The 17,850-nt window shown below is 35.4% G+C and overlaps 1 protein-coding gene across 1 annotated transcript in view; it reads right to left on the bottom strand.

Annotated features, from left to right (window-relative positions):
- Nucleotides 1-1,719: 1,719 nt before the first annotated feature.
- The window catches only part of KLF5 (Kruppel like factor 5), an 18,430-nt gene continuing 2,299 nt past the window's right edge, over nt 1,720-17,850 (bottom strand). Inside the window, exons 2-4 of the mRNA XM_007948303.2 lie at nt 16,443-17,316; nt 14,837-14,896; nt 1,720-1,898 (exon numbers count right to left, since the gene is read on the bottom strand). Coding sequence (XP_007946494.1) covers nt 1,720-1,898; nt 14,837-14,896; nt 16,443-17,316 — 1,113 coding nt within the window. The remainder of the gene's footprint in view (nt 1,899-14,836; nt 14,897-16,442; nt 17,317-17,850) is intronic.

Genomic DNA, 17,850 nt, shown 5'->3' on the forward strand with positions numbered 1-17,850 from the left:
ATATGATTAGCTTTGAGAATGGAATTTGCCAGCTTTTTGTTTTTTTTTTTTTTTTTTTTTTTGGAAGGCACAACACGATTTTTTTAGGCACTTTTTATTTTCCAAAAAAAAAAAAAAAAATTGTCGTTAATATATAAACATCTCATTCTCTCAAAAAATTCTACAACTATACAGCTGTTTGCTCCATTGTTTGCATAGGAAATGACCACAATACAAAAATAAGAGGGAAAAAGAAGCAAAACAGCAACCGATTTATGCTTTTTATGTATGTTTCCACGTATAAACATTTGAAGCCTCTTACAAAATTATTTACACTGTCAACTATTTACACGTTTTAAGAGCAACTTTTCTAACAAACAAAACTATAATTTATCAAGTTATGAAAATTGTTTTCTAAAAAAACTTACTATATTACCACAAAATAAATAAAGATAAACAATATTTTAAAAACAAAATTAAATTTTCATTTTCAATTAAGACCCCTTTTGGCATTTTGCTTATTTATTCTGCCCTTTGGTTAACAGCATCAGCATCACATTACTATTTTATATTGCATATATGTAGCACTTGCTTTCTTAAGTTTTCAACATGTCATTTATATTTAAAGGCAGACACTGAGTCAGTACTAACAATAGATTAACTGAACTGCACTGTAATTTAGATAAATTACTGTGTCTCACTGTATATTACATGCAAAATCCACATAAATTGGCATTTAACCAACAGTACCACACGAGCAAATATTTCAGTATATGAAAACTGCATCATAAATTCAACATTGCCATGTGAAAACTACATCGTAAGTCCTTCGTTTTAAACATGATACTGTGTTTAGCTTATTGTAAGAGGTTTAACTTTTGTGTATTGTAACTACCTTTTCTTAAGCTGGAGTTCACAATTCATATAAAATGTCTTTCGTATTTAAAATAAACAATTTTATTTTAATCAGTGCATGAAATTTGCTTTTTAAGTTCATTTGAATGATTATTTCTTCCCCACTAAAGCAATGAATTTGATAACATTTTGAGAGGTATCTTACCACAAATACTAACTGTAAATGTTCATGCTTATTTTCAAATGAATTACTAATTAGATTTTCCCCAAAGTAATCCTAGAAAACTTGTAATAAACCTATAAAGCTAATTTGCATATTTACAAAATTTCCAATAGCAAAATATGCAACTCATATTTTAAAAAAAATAAAATAGAAGAAACACATTTGTTCAATGGCTATTTGTGAATTGCCACTTAAACTGGGCACCTCCTCCAAGGAATTACCAAGTATTAAAAAAAGTACCCTATATCAAGTAAAATCTTGACATACACTTCATCCTCCTTTCTGTCCCTGCCAACTCATCTGTTTACTAAACACTGTCACATTAAATGATGGTGCTTAGGTAAAAACACTGCAAACACACCCCTCCACTCCCACCCCCACCCCCCTACTCATGTTGAGATGTGGCTGCCTGTCATGAGATGAAATCTGCTTGAGTAAAGCCATACACGTTACAGCAAGCATTCCAGATTCTTAAAATGACCAAACACTTTGGTATTAATACAATGTATTCCCTGTTTTCTCAAATATACAAAATATACATTTCCAGTTTTTTTTTCTTTTTTTATATATATATAATTAAGTTTGTAGTTAAAATTTTGCCAGATTAACTGCATAATGTCAGTATGAATTGCATAGACAGAGCACCCCACGGGCAGTGGATCTCAGTTCTGGTGCCTCTTCATGTGCAGGGCCAGGTGGTCCGAACGTGAGAAGCTGCGGTTGCACACAGCGCACTGGAAAGGCTTGGCGCCCGTGTGCTTCCGGTAGTGGCGGGTCAGCTCGTCAGACCGCGCGAACCTCCAGTCACAGCCATCCCAGGTGCACTTGTATGGCTTTTCACCTGTGTCAATGAACAAAGAGGAGGGATGAGGCCTGTTCTAAAGAAGTAACAGATACTACCTGAGAAGAATTTAAAAATTTAAAGTATGGTTCAAGAGAGTAGGGAAAGCATGAATTATATTCAATACTAAACAACAATACTTTCAAAGCAATCTAGTGAAGAGGTTACCATTTCATGACCTCTATATGAAGAAAAAAAATATTTTGTGTACCTTTTAAGAACTGAAAAACGGCTATTTTAAATGAGCCAGTTCTTATTTTTGTGTACTACTCTTGTACCTATAAATTCATGAGATGATTAGATAACCCTGGGTGGTTTTGCTATCACTGTCTAAACACAATTTCTACACTAACAAACTCTAATTATAGGACTAATGGCTAGAAGATGGCCAGGGAGAGGAAAATAATTGGGAGCTACCCAAGAGGGAGCTATTCAACTCAACTATACAATTCCTGTATCACAGTCAACAGTCATGGGTCACCTATGAAACGGAAGTGAAGGTAAGACAAAATGGAGTCCAAGCCAAACCTTGTATCAGCCATTTTAGTTAGGCTAAGTGTTCTAAGGTTTCCAAGTGTTCTAAGGGTACCCTACCAAATTTTACCCTTGTCTGATCATGAACTTCCACAGAAATTCTTTGATCGCCAGCTTAAGAGTATCTTCTCCCACTTGAACACTCTACTTCTTTGTTCTTAAATTAAGGTAAGTGCAGGTATAGATCACATTGGAGGAGCCATGTGATTTTCCAAAAAGGCTGACTCAAGATAGGGCTGCTCTCCTCTGAGGATCTAGCCAGAGAGGAGGACAGTTTGATTACAAGCATTAGACAGGAATTTCATACAACATCTTTTATCTGAAACTGTTGTTGTTATTTGCCATTGAGTCAGACCTGACTCACAGTGACCCCTCTTTGGGTTTCCGAGGCTGTATCACTATGGAAGTAGATTGCCCCATCTTCCTTCCAAGGAGTGCTATGCTACCAGAGCTCCTTCCTGGCTATTTCAAAATTAGCCAGATGGAAACTTCTATCACATAAACGACTTGACTTGAATACAAGACCTCCAAAATACACTACTAGATCATGCACTTGAAATTCACACTAGCATACATACAATATTCACTCCCTCATTCAGACTGGATTAAAATAAAAATCAGAAAAAGTTTCAAGGCAAATGGTTTAAAAGCTTTATGCTTTAATATGCATTCATATTTAATAAATGAAATTAAGATGAATTTAATAAATTCCTTCCTTACCCAGATCAGAAAGTTTGGTGACTGATTAACTTTACTTTGGTAAGGAGAGAATATAAAACCACAATTCATTATGCATCATAATGCTTAATATTTCTTTATAAAATTCATTCCATAAATAATTTGCCAAGTGTCATTATATGCCAGGTACTGCCCTGCTTAGGTCTGGTGGTGTAGTCCCTAAGGCATTTGACTGCTAACCAGAAGGCTGGCGGTTCAAATCCACCAGCCACTCCACAGAAGGAAGGTTGAGAGGTCAGGCAATCTACTTCCGTAGTGATACCCCCCTAGGAAACCCAAGGAGAGGTCACTATGAGTCGGATCCACCTCCATGTCAAACACAACAGTCCTGCTTAGGATATATCCACACACACACCGCCCAAAAGCCTGTCCTCGTGAAATTTACATGTACAACATACACCTAAAAAGACTACAATCATTCAGTTAACTTATTCTATACTTTCACAGCTCTCTTCACATAATAAACTGATATTTGAGCCCCTGGAAATCTGTATTATTCATTGCTAACCCAAGTTTCCTAGCTTATCTTTCAAGAACACTTAATATTTATAATGCAGTCTTAATTCATTTTGCTGTGGAATTAATTAATCCAATGTAACCAAGGCCATGTGTTCCCCTAAATAAATCTCAATTCTTTCACTGAGCATTAACTACTAATTCTTGCACTTATGTTTTAATTTTCTAAGAATCTGTTAATGTTTCTTTTTGTTGGAGGGGGTGAGAGTTTGAAATAAATTTGCATATTAAAGTATTGTTGGCTTACTGCCGAGTTTCATTTGATTGAACACCTTTTTTAAAACTCTTGAACAAACTCCCAAACCATACTCAAGGGCCTGAAGTTTTTTTAAAAAATGTTTCTTTCGGAAAGGAAAGAACCTTAGAGTTGCTTCGAGTAATTACTGGTCAATACCACAGTGACACTCATCCACCTTTCTGCCTGTTTTACCACTGTTACATTCAGGAGGATTTACAATCACTCAACTGAGCCTAAATTTTAAAAAGATATTGTCTGACACCAATAGAGATTTCTACAACATGTTGGAGTTAAGATATTATTGCTGTCCTGACAAATACAGATGCACAGAGGCTAGAATAGAGGTACATCAAGTTTTCCTGAAAGATTTTGCTTTCAACTCTTATGGCATCTACCACTTGGCACCTTTTCCCTCACTTCTCTTGCTCTGAACCAAGATGAACTTTTTTTTTTTTTTTTAATTCCCTTTTAGGTCCCTGTATCACTCCATCTTAACAATGTATATCTCAGTTCTTGTATATGTTTTTAAGTAAAATAAAGAATAATTCTCTTGCTTATATTCTCATAAAATGTATTTAGTGGAAATATTTTAACAATCGTAAATGTAACTACTAATAACTGCACACAGAGGGTGGTTGACATTAGTTGGAATCTACTCACGGCAACAACAGTAAACTGAACTATCACCCTTGAAAACCAAACAGAAAAAAAAAATTTTGCACAAAAGTGTTTGTTTTCCTTGAGAAAAATGAATCACATGAAACAAATATGTTGGTTAAATACTTTGCTTTCATTTAATGGAAAGAGAAAATTATTTCTGCTATCTGAGGCAAGGGAAAAAAAATTCCTGAAGTACCCCAATTTTAAAAGAAATCATTCTACTCTTCTGAATTTAGTAATTAAATGACTAGGAGGACTAAATTTTCAGAGTTTATTTAAGAAACAAGGGACACTAGACTCTTTTTGTTCACTATTTTTATTGGCTATGAAGCAATAAACTATACCAATATTTTTAAAAGTTTACTTTACTGATAGGTTGAAATACGGTAGCCATTAAAGATTTCCTAAAACATTTGGGCTTTGCTCTCAATTTATGCACATCTATAGATTATTCAGCCAAGAATACTAGCAGTGTCTGAAACTTTAGTAATTGGGGCCAAGCCTAACTATAAAAGCAAGGACGACTACTTCCCACTTGGGGCAGTTTCTATGGGATTTGTTCAGGTGTCAACGCCGCTCAAGAAAAACATCATAGAGGAAGCTGGTACCCAATTTCTGGCCAAACAGCAGACTCAAGCCTTTCTTCCTTAGCCAGAAACACTATGCAAAGTACTTCTGGGAAACCAAACTGACTTCCTTTAAGTTATATTTCAACAGGATAGAGCTTTCAAAAGTTTAATTGGATTTTTACAGAATCTCTTTCCAATACCACCAATTTAAAATATTTAGTTAAGCTCTTTCAACATCAACTGTATTTTTAAGTTCTCATGCTGTTAATGTGAAACTTTCCAAAGGCAAAGAGAAAAAAGGTTGACAACTTGTACAGCATGAAAAACAAACTTTGACATTATCTCAAATAAAGTACTATTTTCTCACTGTTTTAAAAGTAGACGAATATTGTACTAGGAATTCCTATCTTTGGGGGAAAAAAATGTTCAAGGTAAACATAAAACATACCATCCATACTGATAAAGTCACTGATATAATTTATAAAAACATTAATGAGAAACATTACTTGAGCACATACTGCAGCACTGGGTACTTATCATTTCACTTAATCCTCACAATAACCCCATGAGTTAGAAGCAAAAACAATGAGATCCACATTAAGAATCCTGACCTGCCACTTTTCCTTAATGTCCTACTTAAATCTTCCATTAGCAAGCACTAACATGCTCTCTTTGAATGATTTAAGGAACACATAAATAGTATTCAAATTTATTTAAAGATTATAAACCACTTGTGAAGGTCAGCTAAAGAACAACTTAATGGGCTAACAGCAGACCTTAAACCCCAGACAGTCTGAAGCATCAGTCAACCCAGGCAGAGCCAGCCCTCTCTGGCCAAGCTGCAGGACCTGTGGGTCCCAAACTGCTCTGTGCTGACTCTGGCAGTCACCAAATACTAACTCATAATACCCCCACCCCAGGTACAAGAATTTCAGGAGGTTAGACTCGATGGCACATAACAAAAACAACAGCAGAACACTGTAAGCCTTTGAAAATCTTTCAGCCTAAAAAATTATTATTTTCCCCTCTGATGAACAGATTTTTTTTAAATGACATCTGAACTGTATCACAACAGAATGGGAGGTTTCTTTGGTCTAGTGAACAAAGTCAGTAGACTCATACCTTTTCCTAGAATATTCTACACTAATTCTTCTTACAAAAAGGAAAAAAAAAAAAAAACAGAGAAATAATTCTCTTAAAATAGTATAAATTTGCTATAATAAAATGTTTACGTTACCTAAAACAAAAACTATTTATTTTCTAATAGGTGGAAAACAATACAGGCAAGTATATTTAACCAAAGATAAATGCTAACAGAATTCAAGTCCATGTTTAGTAAACAAATGAGCACATGAGGTGAATTAAATGCTTTGCAAAACCCAACAAATAAGTCTTGGTCCCTAGCCTAAAGGAACTTAATATCTATATGCTAGTCTGAGAAACAATGTAAACTTTCAAAGTGGAAAATAATCTAATCTTAGAATGTAAGAGTCCTTGTTGTTCAAAATGAGCTCTGATTTCAGGAGGCAAAAATTTTCATGCAATTCAATTAGACCCCTTCTACCAATCATTATATACTTACCGTATTTGGAGTCTGAAATAGGCTCAATGTTGTATTTGCTTCTAGTTCAAAGGTGGGAGCTCCTAAAGCATTTAACTGCTAACCAAAAGGCTGGCGGTTCAAACCCATCAGCCACTCCTCAGAAGGAAGACTGGGCAATCTACTTCCATAGTGATACCGCCTCGGAAACCCAAGAAGGGATCACTATGAGTTGGGACCGACTCAATGGCAGTGAGTTTGGCGGGAGTTTGAGTTCAAAGGAAAAAGTAGAAAATATTTATATCAAGACATTAAAGAAAGTCACAGAAAATTTTTTTCCTATTTAAGACAATGCAGATAAAGTAGGATGACAATTTTGGCTAATTCTTATTTTTATTTATCTCTACCAGTAATTTTCCATCTAAAGAAACCTTTGTATTAAAACTTATTGTAGCAGATCTACTCTTGGAGCAGAGGAAAAAGTTGGAAGTTCACTTCTAAGATTTGTATTTTGAAAACGCATCTAATATTTACTAAATATGCTATCTGTCAGTATTGTGCTCACTTTGAGGAAATTAATTAAAAGGAAATGTTAGGTAAGAATTTTCCTCCTTGGCTGCTTATGCACAGGGAGACAGCTCAGGGGGCAGGAGTGTATGGAGGGATGGACACTGGGAAGAGGTAACTAACTATGGGGAGGAAGTAGGAGGGGAGTTGTTGCATTGTGGTAAACTGTGGTCAATGACATGAGACAAAGTATATGTGAACTGCTGTATGGAAAGTGAATTTGCTCTGTAAATCTTCCCCAAATCACAATAAAAAAAAAAAAGAATTTCCCTTCTTTCTCCCCACTGGTCAATTTATACTCATTACTTCCTTTAAAATCTGATTCACCATGCCCCTTCCAGAAAATCTCTGAAAAACTCATAAAAGATCATTCCATTCTTCTGCGTCCCCATCATCACTTAACTTCAGCGTGAACTATTGATTTGCACTTGCATATATATTATTGCTTTCTGAAGGCTTCAAATAGCTGTATTTTGCCTCCTTAACTAGCTTTTAAGGTTCCTCAATGGCAGAGACTGTCTCCTCAATTTCTGGTGAAATGCCACAGTTTTCCGAAAGCATCTTTGGAACAATCAAGTCTGCCCAAAGTCTTGACAGAAAAGCATCTTGTGGGTCTATCAGATCCTGTCTTTTTTTTCCTGTGGCTCTACCTGCAACGGGGCTCTGCCTGGCTCTAGCCAGCCTAGGACCACTGAGGAGAGTCCACGTGTCCACATCAATGTGCAGACACTGAGGTGAACCGTACTTGAAGATTCTTTGGGAGAAAATAGTCCAAATCGATTAGTGTCCACCCTGAAGTTGTACAACAATAAATAAAATCTATGTAAACAATTTTCTTTTACAGAGTTGAACTGTACTTGATGAAAACCAACAAGTACTAGAGTCCCCAGTGCTGGTCAAAGGCAGCAAGGAGACTTCTCCAGAAAGCACTGGACTGCCAACGTAAGGATGGCATAAACATGCTGTTATTAACACCTGTAGTCTATGTTCTAGTGAGCTTATCTCTAAGGTTCCTATGCTGCTTCTGCTAAGTTTCCTGACAAAAACAATAGAAAACCGACTGTCAATTAATAGAGTTAATGAAATGAAATACCAACTCTTAACTCTCCTGACAAAAAGTCATTACTTATACTCACTTTCTTGTAATAAGAGCCCAAACAATTTCTTTTCCTTATTAAAAAAATTTAAAAAGTGTGGCAGAAAAGCATCAAAGCAATATTTTACTTTCTTCTTTTTTGAACCAAACTGAAAAATCCTTGTTTTCATTATTTCTAGCACTGAGTAAGTAGCTAGGTATTCTTTTCTTTAATTTGCATTTATCATGATTGACCTCACTAAGAGACTCCTCCTCCTTAAATAAGTTTGCATTTACAAAGCAGTCAAAAATTTTTCAGTAAGCTACTTAACATACACGTTTAAAAAAGAAGGCAGAAATTCATCCTTTAAAAGAGTTGCTAGAGATCTCTGAATATAAATAATACAGGATGACAGAACAGGAATGCTGCTACTGAGATACTCTTACTAAAGTAGGACATTACTTTGTTTCTAATCTTTCACCAGAAAAGATGTAGGTCATCAAGTAAATAGGGAGTACATTCTATAGAACTAAAACTATGGGCCAAAACAAAAATTTTAAGTGATTAAATTACTTTTAAAAAATATTCGACTCTGCCTTCACAGCTTATTATTTCTATCTCAATTTCAGTAATTCTATTCACAGGCAGTCCCCAGGTTATGAATGAGATTCACTTTTAATAGTGCCTTTACAGCAAATCTGCAGGTAAGTTAGAACAGGTACAGAGGAACGCTTATTTAGCCTCACTTTAAATGCAAGTAAAAGCTCAAGCCCTTTCAATGATTTAAAAGCTTCATGTACAGCAAGTGAAGGTGACTGTGATGAAGAATTTGTTGTGAGTAGGGACTGGTTCAATTGAGTAGGGGTTGGGGTTGGAGTTGGCTCAAGCCTTCAAGCTGAGGTCAAAATTTATATAACATTAAGTGGCAAACACAAGCTGTCCTTAAGTAACCTGGGGACTTTCTGTAATCTGTTTACGAAACTATCTTCTCCCACTAGATTAAGAACAAAAGGGCAAGAGATTATTCCTTCCCACCTTTGGATTCTCCACAATGATCAGTCAAAAATGTTTCTTGAATCAAATTTAAATTCTTAACCTTAGATGAGCTTTATCATCTCAAAACAGTATTTAATCAATTTTCCACATAAATGTTTTTCAGATGAAAGACTAAATCCCAGAAGCAAAATTTAATCTTCTCAGTGAGTCAAAAGAAATTGATTCTAAGCTTTCATGCTTATAAATATTTTCTGGGGGTCTGAACCAGCATGTCCATAAAACATTAAAATTAAAAAAATTAGCCTGAAATTACCAACATAGAAAATAAATTTCCCAGCAGTAAATTAAAAAAAAAAAAAAAATGTTGAAAATATTTAACTAAAAGTATGTTTAATTAACTAGTAGGTTCTAACATTACAAGATAAAAGTGATGCTTTTTTTTCTGAATAGGATTTAAATACAGACTAAAAGACAAAACAAAAGTCAGTGGGTGCTAATTGTCATTCTGTGAGACTTTGGGTGGATGGGAGGGGGCATGAAAGCTCTACTTATAATACAGGTGAACCATTTCACCAATATTGATCTATCTCTAGATCTAAACTGTATGATCTCTATTAAGGCCCTAATTATATATATAATTTTCCGTCTAAAGCAGATTCAGCTCCAAGTAACAATTTTCCAAGATAGTGAGATCCTTCCTATACATGTTTTTTTTAAAAGCCTTTCATTCCTTTTCTGCACTTCCATCAAAATAATAGTAATTACTTATGTTGAGAACATTTTGAGTCGTTTTTAGTGGGAAAGTATACATGCAATGAAAATATCTGTATAGTCACCACTGTATTTTTAACCAAAATCTATACCTAATATATGCAAAATGGGTAGAATTCAAAGCAAAGAACTAGACCAGAAATTTATACCTAAGGATTTAGTATCCAAACTGCTGTTAACTTTATGAAATTAAAACTTAGTATATTTAGCAGCAAATTTTAAGTAGAGATTATGCTTTTTAAAGTATTACATAAAACTAAAAAACAAACTCATTGTCATTGAGTTGACTCTGACTCATTGCAACCCTCATTTGAGTTTCCAAGGTAGTAAATCTTTATGGAAGTAGAATGCCCCATCTTCCTTTTGTAGAGCAGCTGGTGGGTTTGAACCCCCAACCTTCAGGTTAGCAGTCAAATTCCTTAGACACTGTGCCCCCAGAGCTCCTTCTTAATGCAGATGCCACTAGGAAATTAAGTGTTCTACATAATGAGCAAATAATGCAAAACATAGGAATTTACATCCTTGTTACAACTAGGCTTGGGTAAAAATCTCTCCAAAACATAACGTAGCATTCTTTCTTAAATAGGGAATCCGGAATATAACTCATTATAAAATGCAGCACTAAACAAAGTGTTTCACTTCCATTTTTGTGTTCCTTATATAATGTTTCCAGTTTCCTTTGTGAGGAATGTCTTCAATTGTCTTTTTGTTTATTTGTTTTTTTGGTTAATCTGTGGTCAGTCATTCAGTGCACATGGAAGAGCCAATCCATGGAGTCTGAGCCTGAGGGATGTTAAAGCCAAGCATGAGTGCTGCTCAAAGGCTTTCCATGGACAACAGCTAATGTTCTGCCACATTCAAGACAGTTGAGACTGATAGGTAAATGATCAAAAAATGTTACCATAACTTCCTAACAGATTTACCCTCTTTTTTAGGTTACCTGCACATCTACATGTGTTAAGTATTGAGTTTATTATCTATTTTTTCAGAATTTTTTCTTTGTAAAGTACTTTTAAAAGCATCAACAAATCCACAATTTCCAAGGAACATCCCACATCCAATGAAAAAGCAGTAATTCAACTTATGGTACTCTCATGGGCATACCAAGAAACCAATGGCAGTCATTAACAAAAATTCTCAATTTCTGGCAAAATTTTGTGTATATATGGTCTTAATATGTTTTCCAACTGCATTTAACCTCTGACTCTGAACCTGTGTAACTTAGAAGTTATTTTTAAATCTTTAGTATGAAATTGAAACATACTTAAGATGTATGAACATAAATAACTACTTTTCCAGTTACACTAATGAGATAACAGAACTTTAAAAGTTCTAAATTTATGGTACATTGTTCTACCTGATTCATGAATCACAAAAGTTCAATCACATTACCTTAAAACAGATTAGCATGTGAATCTTTTTTTTTTTTAAATGTTTTAGGAGCAACTTAATGATGACAATGGGTACAGTCCCTTGTATACATCATAATTTTAGTTGACTGTTCATGTTTAAGGGAGCTCTGGTGGCCTGGTGCCTAAGGCATTTGACTGCTAACCAGAAGGTTCAAACTAGCAGTTCAAACCCACCAGCTACTCCTCGGAAAGAAATTGAGTGATCTACTTCCGTAGAGATACCGCCTCGGAAACCCAAGGAAACCCAAGGAGAGGTCGCTATGAGTCAGAACCAACTCGACAGCAGTGAGTGTGGTTTGGTTTGGTTCATATTTCAATGCTGCTAAAACTACAAATATTTTGATTTGGAAATAAGCCACTTACTGACACTGTTAGCAAAAATAACCCATAATTATTTCTAACCAGAGGCATCATACATACGTATAAGTACACACGTAACAAATAACACACACACCCATGTAAGAGGTGACTATGTAGGGCTACATATATACTTCTTTTACATATGTACAGATACAGCATGTTTTCAAATGAAATACAGTGATTTCCCAGAAGAGAGACAAATTATGTTTCAGGTAAAAGGTCCAACAATACAAAGGAGATAGAACTCTTTATTATTTATATATTTTCCAAATAGAAAAATCAAAGTATGTAAACTTAGAGAAACTTGAGGACTATGAGAATTCTGGTTCAAGAAACTGATATCCTCTACTCTTTCATCCCAAATTAAAAAAAAAAAAAAAAAAGTCTGTGGTTTGGAAAGACAAATCTAAAAATCCAGAATAAGCAACTAAAAGAAAGAACTCAACTCAGACGTAGTTTTGTTTTAATTGCATTTTTAAAACATACAGTAACTCAACATTTTAAAGCAATTATATTTCAAAGAAATGTTAAGGTACTTTACTTTCTACCTATAGAAAGGCAATCATTTTTTAAAAAAAACTAATACATTTTATGTCATCAAAATAAATGATCTACATTCTAGCATAAATTGTTTTTAAGTCCCCAGTAAATTGCCCAAGTGAGGGGGGGGAATAGGAAAAAAAAAAAAAGTTATTAAGTGACAGAAGATAATTATAAAAACTGTTTGATCTGCATGGACCTTAAAAGGAAGGGCAAAAAAAAAAAAAAAAACAGCCTTTGCTGGCTTCAGATACATTCATTTAAAAACAACAGGCAGGGTGGGGAGGATGCAATGAAAGAGCACAGGTAATTTTAAAAGGCATTGTCTGGAAACTAGAAATGAGGAGAAAACAACCTCAATGCTCTATGATTACACAAGAACAAGTTTAGCCAGATGAACTAGTCTGCTACAAACCCTCCCCAAGGCATTTGAAAGACTATCAAACAAAACTTTATTAAACTGGATTACACAGTCTCACTCATTAGATGTTGAAGGCCACAATGTTTATGATCAGGTGAAAAAGTCGGTGTATGGGACCCAAACTAGGCCTAGGTCTTTTTAGTTTGTTTTTATTAGGACAAGCATTGTTAAGACAACCCACTATTAAATTTCTTTGCGTCAAGTTCCTGAATCTCAGGTATAAGCATTCAGAGCACTAAACCCTGACAGGGGCTGAAAGACTATTTAGATATGCTCTGACTACATCACTGCAATAAGGAGGTGATTACATCATTATGTGCAATTGTACTCCTCTTTTATTAGGAGACTTTAACCCTATGGAAACATGTTTCCTTCTTTACTATCTCCTACTCAAGGACTTCCAAACAAGACCCCCCCCCCAAAAAAAAAAAAAAAAACACACAAGATATGTTTCTAAATAATTTCCCCATTGCTCCTTAATCAAAAATTCATAGAAAGACCCAATCTCAACTTTTCTGTAACATAACATGTATTCTGTAAAAGGATCTTAGTACTTCTACGTACAGAATATTTTCTTGGATCACATCGTTTGTATTTTGAAAAATTAGGTTGGATTTTTTATCATATGCTTAATTCTACTGTGGGCGTTTTGTTTAACTATAAACATAATTTCTACCTTGGGCTGCTTATATAGTATCTTTTCTTTTATAAATCAACTTGTCTACATCTAAAAAACTCAGTTCTAAATAACCCATTTATTTCTTTAAAAACAATTTCCCAAAAAAGTCCTGGAATCTTCCACACTATTTAGATTTTAATAGGTAGTATTTATCACTAGGGCATCAAACAATACTTCCTAACATGCATACAAATGTCTGCAACCATATTCCTCCCAGTGCTGTATGGAAGCACTGACCTTTGTTCAAATGCTTTTACTTTTTAATGCAGCAGTTAGAGATAACTACTTCATTTATCAAAACTCAATTTCCATAGTAACATCTAGCCTGGGGAGATTCAAGTCCTCACACTAATCCAACAACCATTCAAAGGAACTGTTGAATACTTTGGTTTCCATAGCAATGATGGAATAATACATTTTGCTAGGTCATTGCTTTTATTAGCAAACTTATTCTTTGAACTTTAGGTAAAGCTGTATTTATTCAGAGGGAAAAAGGGCATTTTATAAGTTGTTTCTATTAAGGCTTTTCTTTTAAGAAAAGTCACAAACAGTAACCATATACATACCTGAAAATATTTTGGGTATTTGGTGGCTTTTAAAGTATGCCACCTACTTTCATCTCAAAATGGGTTAAACACTTCTTGAATGTGATGGCTATAGGCCTGACAAATATTTATAAAATGAATGGAGCTAAACTTCAAAGTATGTTTTAAGACAGGGATGAAACAAACTAGAATAAAGATGAAGTCTCTGAAACACATCAAATGTGGGCTGAGGTAGAGTGTAGAATAATTTATAAAACCACAACCCATTTTTGGACCACCAGATCTCAATACTCCTACAATTTCAGCCCCACCTTTTATCAAGCACAGAAAACATGCTAAACACAGATATTCTGGGCTAAAGGTGAAATTAAAGCTAATGTATTAAGCAGTTATGTTTTACATGCTACAAGGAAAAATTTTAGTACTTAAAACGGCTTTGAAGAAGCTGTATCAGTTACATTTTTTTCCCTTCAAGACAAGAATAGTGCCCTTGCAGTGTTTAAATCCATTAGTAAATGCCGTTGTTTATGTTTTTGAGTAATTAATTCCATGTGAGGTGACAGGGCAAGGTCTTAGTGAAGAGAACATCATCCTTCCTGGAATCAGACTTCTTCACTGAACTGGATTTTGAGCCAAGCCAGTGCTGAAAAGGCAGGCCATTAAAAAATAAAAGTTGACAGAAGAAAGAAGAGATCAAACACGTGTTGGCTTTTAAAAGGATGAACACCACTTACACTATTTACACAACTCACAGAATTAACAAGAAAATTACATACCAGTATGAGTCCTCAGGTGAGCTTTTAAATGAGAAGACTTTGTATAAACTTTTGTGCAGCCTAAAATAGAGGAAGAACAGCTTGTCATTTTGGAGAGCCTTCTGAAATCTTTACATTTGATGATTCAGTGTTTAAAATCTGGCTTTAAAAGAATCTCTCGTGCTAGATGAGATATTTGAAGCTTTAGTTTTAAAAGAAGTTTTTAAGAGCCCTCCCCCACTACCTCATTTTAAAAAAGCACAAAGTGATTTGTCTTACGCATCATGTTTGCAGGAACGAACACAGATAATCAAGCCAAGCTGCACATGGAAAATGTGTGCTATACTCCAGCAGGTGCTTTATACTAATAACACACACTTCCATACATCAGTGACTTAAGATCTACTATAGTATATATTCTAAATAAGTTTAAATGGCTCTAGAGCTGACAATCTTAAACCATTATCCAAGATGACTATAATTTTCCATACTTCTATATTCCACATTTTTCACACCATGCCATATCACGTACCATAGTCAATTAATTATATTAATTAATATATTAATTATACCCCATATTAATCATATAAACTAGCATATGCCAGCAACTTACACATTCATTACCCCATTATCCATTGCCATCAAGTCAATTCCAACTCATAGCTACCTTACAGGCCAGAGTAAACTGTTCCATCACGTTTCCAAGCCTGAAATCTTTACAGAAAGGTGCCCTGGTGGAGTAGTGGTTAAGGCATTTGGTTGTAACCAAAAGGCTAGTAGTTCAAACCCACCAGCCGTTCTGTGGAAAAAAGATGAAGCAGTTTGCTTCCATAAAGATTTACAGCCTTAGAAACACAAAAAGGGTCACTATGAGTTGGAATCGACTCCATGGCAGTGAGTTTAGTTTTGGTTTGGAATCTTTACAGAAGCAGACTGCCACATTTTTCTCCCATGGAGCTGGTAGGTTCAACCTATCGACTTTCAGTTAGTAGTAAAGCACTTTAACCATCATGCCACCATTTCCATAATCAATTAATATTTGTATTTTGAGCCATGTATCTCACTCAAGAATGATACTAACATATGCTATTATAACCATCCTTAAAGCTACCCTACAGATAAGTCTTGTATCTTTATCAGGCTAGCTGCTACTCAATCGCTACTTCGCTATTTATCTTACTTTCCTCTTACTACTTAATATCTTACCAGGGCACTTAAGTTTAGAATTAAAAATGCAAATTTATGAAATTGCTATGTTAAGCAAAGTAACTGTGGCATACCTGTAAATGATGTTAGAAATTCGTATTTCATTTAATATCAAAGAGTAAATAGTCCAAAGTAACTTGTCCCAAATAATTTAGCCATATAAATATTTTTGTTTGTTTAACACATTAAGCAACAGATAACTAAATGGTTAGATATCAGAACAAGACAAAGACTGGGATACAAAAAATACAAAGTAGATGAGTAGGTGATTTTTTTTTTTTTTTTTTTACTGTCAAGCACTATGCTTTCCTATGTAAATTTAAATTTTTAAGTCTGAGGTTGAAAGAGGTCTGCACATGCATGCACGCACACACACAAAAAAACACATTTACTGATGCTTTAACCAGGTAAAATCACGTACCAGGATAATCGCAGTAATGGATGCGTCTCTTCTCCAGATCGGGATTACTCCTTCTATTGTATCTGACAGGTTGGATGTTTGGTGAATTAACTGGTAGGGTGGCAGGTAAATTTGGATTGTGGATTGCCAGTTTAGAAGCAATTGTAGCAGCATAGGATGGAGGTGGGGTTAAATTCTGGAGCATCTCTGCTTGTCTATCTGGACTTCCAGGCTCTGAGCTTGGTGGTGACGGGGGAAAGTAAGTGGCCTGTTGTGGCAGAAACTGACTTGGCATTGTGTATGTGCAAGGGGGCATGCCCTGAAATTGTTTCATTGCAGTCTGTGGAACAGCAGAGGTGAGTGTGTTAAGGCCGGCCATGGCGGCTGACACAGAAACATTAAGAGAGTCCATTACTGCTGTCTGGTTTGTAGAACTGGGCATGTCTAGATCCGGTGTGTTCAGTAGCTGGTACAAGTGGCCCTGCTGGGGAGGGACAGAAAGATGAAGATCTGGTGTAGGAAGTTCTTGTTTGATGAAAATATTGTTCACCTCTGGAGCTGCAGTCTGGTGTGAGCTGAATATACTGGTGAACTCAGGGAGGGCCTGGGTCTGGGCCGGAGGAGGGGCAGTCGTTTCACTCTGGTGGCTGAAAATGGTAACAGGTTCTGTCTTGATGTGTGTTACGCACGGTCTCTGGGATTTGTAGAGGCCAGTTCTCAGGTGAGTGATGTCAGGGAGAAAGACGTTCATGTTGATACTGTAAGGTAACCCTTCACTGTCAGTGAAGAACTGGTCTACAACTGAGGCACTGTCTCGTCTATACTTTTTATGCTCTGGAATTATAGGAACTGGAGGAAGCTGAGGTGTCAGATACTTCTCCATTTCACATCTTGTCTAAAAAAGAAAAGATACAAACATAGGCATAATCCACTTGATTAATCATCTCAGGAAGGACAAACTTTGTTTTCTAAAATCCTCCCACCCCTCCACAATCGCTAGTATTATGGCAAGCGCCTTATAAGAGTTTCTTAAAAACATAACCAGGTTTATTTTGTCAACTATGTACTAATTGGTATGCCAAAACCTTATGAAACTCTGTATAACATGTATTTGTTAAAATTGTTTCTCCAATCAATGCCAGACAAAAAGTTAAAAGAGGCAAAGGAAGAAAAAAGAGAAGCAAACAGAACATATTCCTTTCTGATGCAATAATAATTTGCACTCACATACAAGTAAGATTCCTTGCCCTATTACACAGTAAGCTTGCAATTAAAGTACAATATTACAATACTGCCAAACTAATCTCAATTCTGTTCATAGCACATAGTTAAATGCAAGGTCTTAGTGAAGAGAACATCATCCTTCCTGGAATCAGACTTCTTCACTGAACTGGATTTTGAGCCAAGCCAGTGCTGAAAAGGCAGGCCA

This window comes from Orycteropus afer, unplaced genomic scaffold, assembly GCF_000298275.1.
Source record: "Orycteropus afer afer isolate SDZICR_OR568_19922 unplaced genomic scaffold, OryAfe1.0 scaffold00212, whole genome shotgun sequence".
NCBI lineage: Eukaryota > Metazoa > Chordata > Mammalia > Tubulidentata > Orycteropodidae > Orycteropus > Orycteropus afer.